The sequence below is a fragment of the Rhinatrema bivittatum genome, chromosome 8 (assembly GCF_901001135.1).
Source record: "Rhinatrema bivittatum chromosome 8, aRhiBiv1.1, whole genome shotgun sequence".
Taxonomy (NCBI): domain Eukaryota; kingdom Metazoa; phylum Chordata; class Amphibia; order Gymnophiona; family Rhinatrematidae; genus Rhinatrema; species Rhinatrema bivittatum.
In genome coordinates this window covers 103,629,056-103,641,350 of record NC_042622.1, presented here as the reverse complement: position 1 = coordinate 103,641,350, position 12,295 = coordinate 103,629,056, and the positions used below count along the sequence as shown (strand labels likewise).

Below are 12,295 nucleotides of genomic sequence, written 5' to 3'. Positions count from 1 at the left end.
TTCTTTCCTCAGTGTCGCTGCCACTACAATCATGATTTTGGTGAACGTCAGAGGGGCCGCAGCCAGTCCGGTAATGATGGTCCAGGATATGGAAAAGAAGCACACGAACCCAAGTTTTGCAGTTCAAAAACACGGACTTTGATGAAATGGGGAAGTACCTGGAAGAAGAACTAGTAGGCTGGGAGAATGAAGAGATGTGGAACAACAGTGGACCAAACTAAAAGGAGCAATTACCAAGGCAACTAATCTATATGTTAGAAAAGTAAAGAAAAGCAAAAGAAAAATGAAACCTATCTGGTTCTCCAAGGAGGTGGCTGACAACATAAAGGCTAAAAGAACAGTGTTCAAGAAATATAAAAGATCCCAAAAGGAGGAGCACAAAGAAGAATATCTGATAACACTGAGGGAGACAAAGAAAGTAATCAAGACGGCAAAAAAGTCAAGCCGAAGAAAGGATTGCCAAAGAGATTAAGAAAGGTGACAAAACATTTTTCAGATACATCAATGAAAGGAGAAAAGTTCAAAGTGGTATAGTGAAATTGAAAGGTGAAAAGGATCAATGTTTGGAGAGAGACAAAGAAATGGCAGAAATATTAAACAATTACTTCAGTTCTGTGTTCACTAAAGACGACCCTGGAGAAGGACCGTCGCTAGTTAAACTAGAGGGGAATGGAGTAGATGTAACTCCATTTACAGTAGAGAATGTATGGGAAGAGCTGAGGAAACTGAAAGTGGACAAAGCCATGGGGGGCCTGATGAGGTTCATCCCAGGGTACTGAGGGAGCTCAGAGATGTGCTGGTGGGTCCGCTGTGTGACCTGTTCAATAGTGGTGCCGAGTGACTGGAGAAGAGTGGTGGTGATCCCGCTTCACAAGAGTGGAAACAAAGAAGAGGCTGATAATTACAGACCGGTTAGCCTCACCTCGGTCGTGGGAAAAGTAATGGAGTCACTGTTAAAAGAAGGAATAGTGAGCTATCTACAGTCGGAAGAATTGCTGGACCAGAGGCAGCATGGATTCACCAGGGGAAGATCCTGTCAGACAAATCTGATAGAATTTTTTGACTGGGTAACCAAGGAATTGGATCAAGGAAGAGCGCTCGATGTCGTCTACTTGAACTTCAGCAAAGCTTTTGATACGGTTCCGCACAGGAGACTGGTGAATAAAATAAGAAGCTTAGGAGTGAGTGCCAAGGTGGTGACCTGGATTGCAAACTGGTTGACGGACAGAAGACAATGTGTGATGGTAAATGGAACTTACTCTGAAGAGAGAGCGGTGTTGAGCGGAGTGCCACAAGGGTCTGTGTTGGGACCGGTCCTGTTCAACATCTTTGTGAGCGACGTTGCGGATGGGATAGAAGGTAAGGTTTGTCTTTTTGCGGACGACACTAAGATCTGCAACAGAGTGGACACGCCAGAAGGAGTGGAGAGAATGAGATGGGATTTAAGGAAACTGGAAGAATGGTCGAAGATATGGCAGCTGAGATTCAATGCCAAGAAGTGCAGAGTCATGCATTTGGGGTGTGGAAATCCGGAAGAACTGTATTCGATGGGGGGAGAAGGGCTGATGTGCACGGGGCAGGAGAGAGACCTTGGGGTGATAGTGTCTAATGATCTGAAGTCGGCGAAACAATGTGACAAGGCGATAGCTAAAGCCAGAAGAATGCTGGGCTGCATAGAGGAATATCGAGTAAGAAAAGGGACGTGATTATCCCCTTGTACAGGTCCTTGGTGAGGCCTCACCTGGAGTACGGTGTTCAGTTCTGGAGATCGTATCTCCGAAGGGACAGAGACAGGATGGAGGCTGTCCAGAGAAGGGCGACCAAACGGTGGAGGGTCTTCATCAAATGACTTATGAGGAGAGATTGAAGAATCTAAATATGTACACTCTGGAGGAAAGGAGTAGGGGTGATGAGATACAGACTTTTCAGATACTTGAAAGGTTTTAATGATCCAAAGACAACGACAAACCTTTTCCGTTGCAAAAAATTCAGCAGAACCAGGGGGTCACGATTTAAAACTCCAGCGAGGAAGACTCAGAACCAATGTCAGGAAGTATTTCTTCACAAAGAGGGTGGTGGATACCTGGAACGCCCTTCCAGAGGAAGTGGTGAAGACCAAAACTGAAGGATTTCAAAGGGGCGTGGGATAAATACTGTGGATCCATAAAGTCTAGAGGATGTGAATGAAGAGAAGAGGCATGGGGGTGGCGTGAGGGCTACTACCTGGAGATGAATATCCTTATTTAATAATGCGACTCTATGCTTCAACGGCAAGAGGAAATGTGGGAAAAAAGGATTTGCAACCACATAAAAGCACGAGATTAGCTTGCTTGTTACGGCGGTTACTACCCCAAACCAAAAATACCCGATACTTCACTTTCAGCGCAAATCCAGCATAACTCTCTGCTTCAACGGCAGGGGAGCAAGTCTGATATTTCACTTTCAAGCAAAGCCAGCATAGCTCTCTGCTTCAACGGCAGGGGAGCAAGTCTGATATTTCACTTTCAAGCAAAGCCAGCATAGCTCTCTGCTTCAATGGCAGGGGAGGAATTTTGACACTTCACGCATATTTAGCATAGCCCTTTGCTTCAACGGCAGGGGAGCAAGACTGATACTTCACGTTCAATGCATAGCCAACATGGCTCTCTGCTTCAACGGCAAGGGGGAATGAAGAAAGGTGGATCTATATTCAGGCAACAATCAACAAGGACTGAATTACATAGTCTGAATAAACAGATAAGCATGGGTGTAGCTTGCTTATTGCAGTGGTTAATACCCCTAACTAAATCAAGCTATTTCACTTAGATGCAGTTCCAACACTGCTCCCTACATTAATGGCGGGAATGGAAGGGAAATAGAATAAAAAAAGGTTACTAAGAGCCAAGAGGAACAGATAAGCATGTGAGAAAAAAAAACAAAAAACAAAGTGAGAAAGTTTGCTGGGCAGACTGGATGGGCCGTTTGGTCTTCTTCTGCCGTCATTTCTATGTTTCAAACTAATGGGGTTGCTATTAAAACAGATAGTATAATTTTTGGAATCCAGTGGTTGCAAGATCCAAGGCAGCATGGTTCTACCAGAGGTAAATCTTGGCATATGTATCTGATAAATTTCTTTGATGAGTGAGAGAGTTGGATCAAGAGAGAATGCTAGACATGGTGTACTTGGATTTCAGTACAGCCTTTGATACTGTTTCGCACAGAAGACTTATAAATTGTGCATCCTTAGTATAGATCCTAGAGTGACTGAATGGGTTAGAAACTGGCTGAGTGGGAGGTGACAAAAGGTAGTGGTAAATGGAGTTCTCTCTGAAGAGGGGGTTGTTGCTAGCAGTGTACCTCAGGGATCAGTCATTGGATCAGTGTTTTTCAACATTTTTGGGGACAACATAACAGAAGGGTTGTCTTGAAAGATTTGTTTTTTTGCTGATGATACCAAAATCTGTAACAGGGTGAACAACCAGGATGGAGTGGAATGGTTTAAGGTTTAGCAGCTAAGATTTAATGCTAAAAAAAAAATGCAGAGTAATGCATTTAGGATACAAAAACCCAAGGGAAAGGTACATTATTGGAGATGAAATTCTAAGCACAAAGGAAGAGCAGGATCCAGGGGGTGGGGGGGGTGTTGTGTAACTGTGGCCATATTTTTCAAGCATACATGGTGACAGATACTCTCAATTCTTGAAAGTAATTTTGAAAAATGTCTTTGGCCCTAGAAAACAGCTATGTTCAAAATAGAATATGTAATGTAATTTGTACCACTATCTGATTGATCTGTGCTATATGCAGGGTATCATTTGTCACAGCTAAATATGAATCAGTCAGGCAATGGCCTGTGCGATGCACAATTGGCACAGTTCCATGCTTGTGCAGCTGCCAGAGAAGAACAGTATAAAAATTTCCTAAAATGTTTATTTTGAAACAAAAACATAAAGATGTAGTATTACAACTTGTGATGTCAACTTTTGAAATATTACACAATGGTGAGCATGTAGACCTCTTTCAAGCAAGCTCTTCAAAATTTAACTGATAAGAACAGTTACAAGATTTTATCTTCAGCTGCAACAGGAAGGACCAAGTCCCTGAAATGGCTGGACAGAAGGTATGCTCAATAAATAAGAAATCTGTTGCCAGTTCGCAAAGATTTTGCATTCTGGCAGAATTCACCCTTCAAAAAACAAATGGGTGCCAGAAGATTTAGAAGTAACACGCCACTGTGTAGCACTGGTGCCCAATACACTTTAAAATCATGTGCTGTTATCAATATACATTTCCTTGAGCACATAACATATTAAAGTTATAATGCCCCACTCAAACAAACATGAAACGTGAACATCTTGTAGAGCTCCAAAACAAAAATAACACCTCCACAATATATTTTCAGCTGAGATCAGGTAAAAAGCAAGCGCAGCAATGTACACTATTGTAAAAATAAATAAATAAATAAATATATCTGCCTGATCTAGCAACTTTTTTCCTGTTAACTGAAATATCTCTATCTTGGCCAACATAGACCGTTCTTAAAATGTATGGCACAAATCAATTTTGCATTTTAAATGATGAATAAAAGACCATTAAATATTCAAAGTAGCACAAATAGATTTTTTGCCTCTAGCTGGTTCCTGATTGTAAAGAAAAAACAAATGAGGCAGGTAAGGAAACAAAATGCACCTTCTTTATTTTTTAAATCCATGTTGGTAAATATAGTAAAGCGTATAGTGCCTCACCTCAGCATTATATATTTCAAAAATTACTATATGTTTGCTGAAAATTTTTGTGGCCAACATGGGAGGCTATTTAAAAAATCCAATAATTGTTATTCCATGGCATCCAGAGAAAAACACTGGACATACAATGCAAAAGATTCATTTGATAATTAAAAAATTTTACACTAGGTATCATTTAACCAGGAACTATTTTATTGCATTTTCTTCTTACATGCTTTCTCTTGCTTTCAGCCCACATTCCCTCTCCAGAAACAGACAAATGAAGAAAGATGGATTCTGCCTCTAGACATTGTTGTGAAAGGATAAATATAAAAAGGAAAACAAAAAATGTTTTACCATTACCCATTTATCCCCAGAATGTTTTATATGTAGAAAAATGTCCTTATTCCCTTCATCTTCTACCAAGTCATCCTGGTTTTACATTTTCCCAAATGAATATGAAAGTGGTTTTGGGATTAAACTCTTAACTGCTGGATGTTTGATATCAGCTAAGAATATTTAAAAAATGGGAAGATACGATTTGGCTGTAGGTGGAAAAAAAAAAGTGTCTATAGTTGCTTATCAAGTTGCCATGTGTGTGTTGTAACTGGTCGTCAGGACTGGAAAATGTTTTGATAATTGTGTGAACACAAATTACTGCCATAAAGCCTTAGCCTCCATTTCTACTGAAGAAAAGATACATGTCAATTTCTTTCAACACTGAACCAAATGCAGTTTTGTTCTATACTTGATTATTTTTTTTTTGTTTATTTACATGTCATTTTAAAATACTCCAGTTCAGAAAGGAAAATCAGAACTTGGTTCTAGATAGAATGGCAAACATTATTAAATACAGATGGGATTCGGTTGTGAGAAATTGTTAGCATGCTGACTGGTATTATGTCAATAAAACATACCCCCCAACCCTCCAAAATTAAAGGTAAATGATTGTGCATTGCATGACGATACCATTAAGTGTGCAACTTTGGTTCATGCAAATCTGCTCTTTAGGATGCTGCTTAAAACAGGCAGCGCACTGTTCTCCGAAACAATTTAGAGCTAGCGTTCATCCTCTCAGCCATGTTCTTTCCACAATACCAAGTGAATACTGTGATCCGGCATACTCGTGGCAAAAACCAGACCCATGTCATTTTCACCATCCAGTCCATTTAGCCAAGAAATTTCACCAGCCAAAAAACTTGAACCTCTCTTTGACTTCCTGTACTCTGGCAATGGCCACCGGCTGATCAGCTGTTCTGTCCTCAAGTCCATTATATAGAGGTTATGGTTATCAAATAAGAGAGCAAATACATCCCCAAAACCCAGTAAGGATAGGTTTACAGAATCAGGAATCTTGATAACTCTGTAAAAAGGAGAAGAAAAAAAAAAGTCCGTTTAGAAAGTCTCCATCACAATACTAAAAAATTTTAAATTAACAGAAGTACTTATTGAAAGAATACACCTTAACATCTTTACACAGTTATACCAGGGGTTTAAGTATTAACATCTGATGAATAGAATAAAGCCAGTTCGCTTACCGTAAATGTCTTCCATTCATAGCAGGATGAACAGCCATTACATGTGGGTGATGTCATCCAGCAGTACTAAATGAACTCATCTCTCCAAGATAGTAGAGGTTTGAGTTCTAATGAGCATGTGAGGGAATTCCTGCATGGACACTGTCTCATGAGCCTCCTCAATCAGTACTAAGCTAAATCTAGTTATGCAGTTGACTCTCCAGGGAAGGCGGCCAGTATTCCACTGCTAATTCATCCTGCTATCTAGAGAAAACAGTTTACAGCAAACATGCTTTTTCCATCAGTAAGCAGGATGGGTATTCTCAAGCTTAAAGGTTGCAGCAGAGCGTTTACCAGTAACAGACCCAGTTTCCGAAGTCCTAAATCCAATCTTCTGCAGGGTTAATTCCATGCTTCTCAAGGTCAGATATCATTGACCATGGATGTGTCCACTTATGCTTGGGAAGTACACACGGGCAATGCGCATTCACAAAGAATATTTTCTATTTATTTGTAAACCGCCATGATTGAATCCAGAATGACGGTATATAAAAACTTTAAAATAAATAAATAAATAAATGTACCGTTTAAAGCCACCAACAATAGGCTCTTTCTTCTGCAACATTGAAGAGGCAATGCCTCGGAGATTTCCTCAAACTTTTTTTTTTTGTTAGCACTAAAAAGTGCTTTTGTGGGGCTGCTGAGGCAGCAATAAATTAAGAAAAGTTACTGAAAAATAAAGAATTTTGATAATTTGAGAAAAAATTTGAGTACACACATCCATGTTTTGGCTCGGAGGAAAAAAAATGACTGAGGAAGCTCACGAGGCAACGCTCATGCAGGAATTCCCAAGCATGTTCAATAAAACTCAAAGCTCTATTATCTTGGAGACATGCGCCTCTTTGGTGACAATAGAGGATGTCACCCAATGTAATGGCTAATTCAACCTGCTCATCGATGGAAAAAGGGAGACAAGTTGGTGATAAAGCAGACTGATTCAGGTAGCACAATTGTAATACAGCATCACGATCAGTATATTGAAGAGGTAAAAACTTGGGAATTCTGTTTATTACCAAAAGCTAAATGGGGTTCCAATGCATTCCCTAATTCAAAGGATCACGTCCAAATTAGGAATAGATTAATTTTTTCTTTATTTTTAATTTTATTAACTAGACAGGAGTTTCTTTTTTTGACACCTACTTCTCTTATCATTCCAGTATTATAAACAGTACCAAAAATTCACAAATGCAAAATCCACCCGGGACAACTATATTTGCATCCATAGCTTCAGTTTTGGAAGCTTTATTCATTTTTGTAGATGTATTTTTGAAACCTGAAATGGCTTCAGCCCAGTCTTTCGTCAAAGAAAAAACACACGTTAAATATTTTGGTAAAAGTAACCCTTGAGTGACAGGACATATTTCTGGTGACTCTGGATATACGTGCACTGAATACTAATATCCCTCAACAAGCAGCATTAGAAACTGCAGAAAGTTCTGGAAAATCTAGTAAGACTTCAGCGTGTGCTCAATGAGTTTATTCTTAGAATGGCAAGATTTGCTCTGCACACAATCCAACAGGTGTGATTCAAAATCAATTGCAAAGGTCTATGTAAAACAAACCAGAAACACAATTTAAACAGGAAAAGTTCAATAATTCCAAAATGCCAAATCTTTATTGAAATGTCAGTCCCCCGACACGGACCGTGTTTCACAAAGGCTGCATCGGAAGGGACCAATTATGTGTGGTAAAATAAAGCAGCATTACATTCTTGAGAAAATGTGCCCCATTTGATATCAAAGGGAATTTCCAGCAGATAATTTGGGGGGGGGGGGTGTTGAACCAATTACAATTGGAAGAGCACAGTTCTAATGTGTGAAGAAGGATGTTAAATCATAGAAAACAATGGCAGAAAGAAGTAGGTTGATAAAATCACTGTATCATGTATGTGAATGAAGTGCCTTTCAAAAGTGCACTGGTGAGGTGTTAACATATGAAAAGAAACTCGGGGCTATTTGTTCTGTGGCATTCCAAGATTCAGAAACTATCCCTCAATATAAGGAGAACTTGTATTTAAGCGATCAAGGTGCAGCCATTGCAGGAAGAGAGGGATGGAAGGGCGGACACATCCTAAAGACCTGCGTTCTTGCTCAACTTTGTACCAGCTTCGGCTGCACCTTGATCGTTTAAATACAAGTTCTCCTTATATTGAGGGATAGTTTCTGAATCTTGGAATGTCACAGACCAAATAGCCCCGATTGTCTTTTCATATGTTAACACCTCACCAGTGCACATTTGAAAGGCACTTCCATTCACATACATGATGCAGTGATTTTATCAACCTACTTCTTTCTGCCATTGTTTTCTATGATTTACCATCCTTCTTCACACATTAGAACTGTGCTCTTCCAATTGTAATTGGTTCAACTCCCTCCCCCCCCCAAATTATATGCTGGAAATTCCCTTTGATGTTATCTAATGGGACATATTTCTCAAGAATGCAATGCTGCTTTATTTTACCACACGTAATTGGTCTCTCCCGATGCAGCCTTTCAAAACATGGTCCATGTCAGGGGACTGACATTTCAATAAAGATTTGGCATTTTGGAATTATTGAACTTTTCCTTTTTAAATTGTATTACTGGTTTGTTTTACATGGACCTTTGCAATTGATTTTGCAACACACCTGTTGGATTGTGTTCATATTAGTGTGTTTGCCCATCATTCCACACTTCTTGAAGATTTGCTCTGCGCCACAATTACTTTAAATTTTTATAGATGACTTTTTTTCTTCATTAACACGGGCTGGCCCCCAGTATTGCTAACTTGTATGTTGTACAATTCAAGAAGCAGCATTTATACTGTTTTTTTGAACACATTCAGATATGGTCCCGATATATCAATGTTTTTTGTGTAGACATCTACTTTAGTGCATCTGAATTGATTTATAGAATGGTTAAACTCATTGGTTCCCAATCTACAATTTTCAATGGAATGGAATCCCAATTGTATCCCCTTTTTGGTTATCCTAATATTTAAAGCTCAACAAAAAATTGGCATCTCACTTTATCAAAAACCTATGGAAAGGAATAATTTGTTTCAGTTCTCCAGTTTCCATCCCTATAGGTTAAAGAACAACCTTCCTATAGGCCAATTATTATGGATCTGACAGTTTATGTTCAGAAAAAGAATACTATTATTCAAGTGCAAGAATTAAGTGTACACCTCTTAGCTATAGGATATCTGTTCTCAATCAAGAAAGCTTTAAAAGAGCCTTTAATGCTCACAGATCATAGCTTCTGTGAATCGTGAGGAAAATACTAACAGCTACAGTATCTGTGTTATGCTATACTCATATTACAGTAGCCATTTTTGAACAGTGGCAAGTTGAGACCATGGACAAATTTCCCTTACCTGATAATTTCCTTTCCATTAGTCGTCCTACACCAGTCATGTGGGTTGTTTCCCCTCCCTGCAGATTGAGGCAGAGAACACTTTTTACAATGTGACCGCCACTACTTAGGGGTGGTACAATATCGGAAAAAATCCAGTATACCACCGTCAAAGCACCAGAGGCAGACCCAACATCCTCTTTTTAAAAATTTTATTTTTACTTAATGAAATAGCATAACCTGAGAAGCAAATCATCCTGATCTTCAAGCCCCCTATAAGAACAGAACAGTAAAGAAGACAGAAGCATAAAACAGATCCAGACAACACTTAGGAGCCAAAGGTCAATGTTAACACAGATGAACAAGAAGCCCTGCTTCCTGGGTGGATCCTGGACTGGTGTAGCAGGACTAATGGAAAGGAAATTATCAGGTAAGGGAAAGTTCTCCTGCCATGTCATCCAGTACACCAGCCAGGTATCACCCATGGGAAGTACCAAAGCTCTCCTACCCTAGGTAGGAAGAAGTAAGGGTGGTGTCCTCTTTGGCCAAAACATCCACCTTATAATGCTTAACAAAAGATATTTAGGGAAGATCAAGTAGCTGCCCTGCAAACACCTGCAGAAGTGACAGCATATACTTCCGCCCAAGAGGAAGATGCGCTCATACAGTGTGGTAATAGGCCTCCTAGCATTATGTAGGCCGAAATAACTGCCTCCTTGATCCAGCGAGCCAGAGTGGACTTGGAAGCAGCTTCCCCACAACATGATCACTGAACAACATCTGTCAGACTTACGAAAGTCATTAGTCACTTCCAAATAATGAATGAGCCACCGCGGATATCCAAAAATCTCACAACTTTGAACTCATTCCAGCACTCCTTGCATAAAAAAGCCTGGAGGGAAACCTCCTGATTGATGTGAAAAAAAGAACTAACCTTTGGGAGAAAAGAAAGCACTGGTCAAAAAACAACGGCATTCCAGGAAATGATGAGAAAAGGATCATGGCAAGAAAGGGCCTGAAGTTCCGATAATCTGCCTTGCAGAGCAAATGGCCACAAAAAAAAAGAAAAAGAAAAGACTGCCTTCAGAGTGAGATCCTTGAGAGAAATATGCTTCATAGGCTCAAACAGGGGCACTACCAGCACCTTCAGCATGAGAGAAAGGTCCCACTGCAGGAAAAGAGGGATGGAATGGCGGACTGTGATACATTACAGGAGGACCTTGCAAGACTGGAAGATTGGGCATCCAAATGGCAGATGAAATTTAAATGTGGACAAGTGCAAGGTGTTGCATATAGGGAAAAATAACCCTTGCTGTAGTTACACGATGTTAGGTTCCATATTAGGAGCTACCAACCAGGAAAAGTAGGCATCATAGTGGATAATACTTTAAAATAGTCTGCTCAGTGTGCTGCAGCAGTCAAAAAAGCAAACAATGTTAGGAATTATTAGGAAGGGAATGTTTAATAAAACGGAAAATGTCATAATGCCTCTGTATCGCTCCATGGTGAGACCGCATCTTGAATTGTGTACAATTCAGGTCGCCGCATCTCAAAAAAGATATAGTTGCGATGGAGAAGGTACAGAGAAGGGCAACCAAAATGATAAAGGGGATGGAACAGCTCCCCTATGAGGAAAGACTGAAGAGGTTAGGGCTGTTCAGCTTGAAGAAGAGACGGCTGAGGGGGAATATGATAGAGGTCTTTAAGATCATGAGAGATTTTGAATGAGTAGATGGGAATCTGTTATTTACACTTTCGAATAATAGAAGGACTAGGGAGCATTCCATGAAGTTAGCAAGTAGCACATTTAAGACTAATCGGAGAAAATTCTCACTCAATGCACAATAAAGCTCTGGAATTTGTTGCCAGAGGATGTGGTTAGTGCAGTTAGTGCAGCTGGGTTCACAAAAGGTTTGGATAAGTTCTTAGAGGAGAAGTCCATTATCTGCTATTAAATCAAGTTTACTTAGGGAATAGCCACTGCTATTAATTGCATCAGTAGCATGGGATCTTCTTAGTGTTTGGGTAATTGCCAGGTTCTTGTGACCTGGTTTGAAACAGGATGCTGGGCTTGATGGAACCTTGGTCTGACCCAGCATGGCCATTTCTTATGTTCTTATGACACATCCTAAACACCACATAGAAAGGGAGTGACATCTGGGAGCACAGTCACCAACACACCCTTCAAACACCCTCTGTAACAAGTGGCCACTTGCACCTTCAGAGAATTCAAAGCCAAGCCCTTATGCAGGCCCTTTTGGAGAAAGGCTAGGATACAAGGAAAAGACTGAACAGTTCTCACAGCAAATTTCACATAAGTGCCAAACATGGATATAGGCCAAAGAAGTGGAGACTACAGAGGCGAATAGCCTCTTCTGTCCAGCCATCTCCACTCAAAATCCAAGCCGTAAGAAAAAATTGACCCAGATCTTCCATGACCTACTAGGCCCTGCACCAGCAGGACTGCAGTATCCGGAAAATGCAGAGGTTTTGCCCTTTTGAGCTGCATCAGATCTGCAACCCAGGGCTGGCATGGCCAATCTGGAGCCACAAGGATCACACAGTTGCGCTCTCTCTCCTCTTTGCACAGTACCCTGCTTATAAGCGGCCACAGAGGAAAAATGTTCAGAATCTCTCCTGCTGGCCATGACTGAAGCAGAGTGTCGATGCCTAATGCGCTGAA

The 12,295-nt window shown here is 40.3% G+C and overlaps 1 protein-coding gene across 3 annotated transcripts in view; it reads right to left on the bottom strand.

The window, feature by feature from the left end:
* Positions 1-4,650: 4,650 nt before the first annotated feature.
* Positions 4,651-12,295, bottom strand: part of FBXW2 (F-box and WD repeat domain containing 2) — an 86,331-nt gene continuing 78,686 nt past the window's right edge. For 2 of the 3 annotated variants that reach the window (XM_029611843.1, XM_029611844.1), the window contains exon 7: positions 4,651-6,066. In XM_029611843.1, the coding sequence (XP_029467703.1) occupies positions 5,778-6,066 (289 nt within the window). In that variant the 3' untranslated portion in view covers positions 4,651-5,777. Of the gene's footprint in view, positions 6,067-9,634; positions 9,693-12,295 lie in introns of all 3 variants that reach the window. The other variant, XM_029611845.1, reaches the window with a different exon arrangement.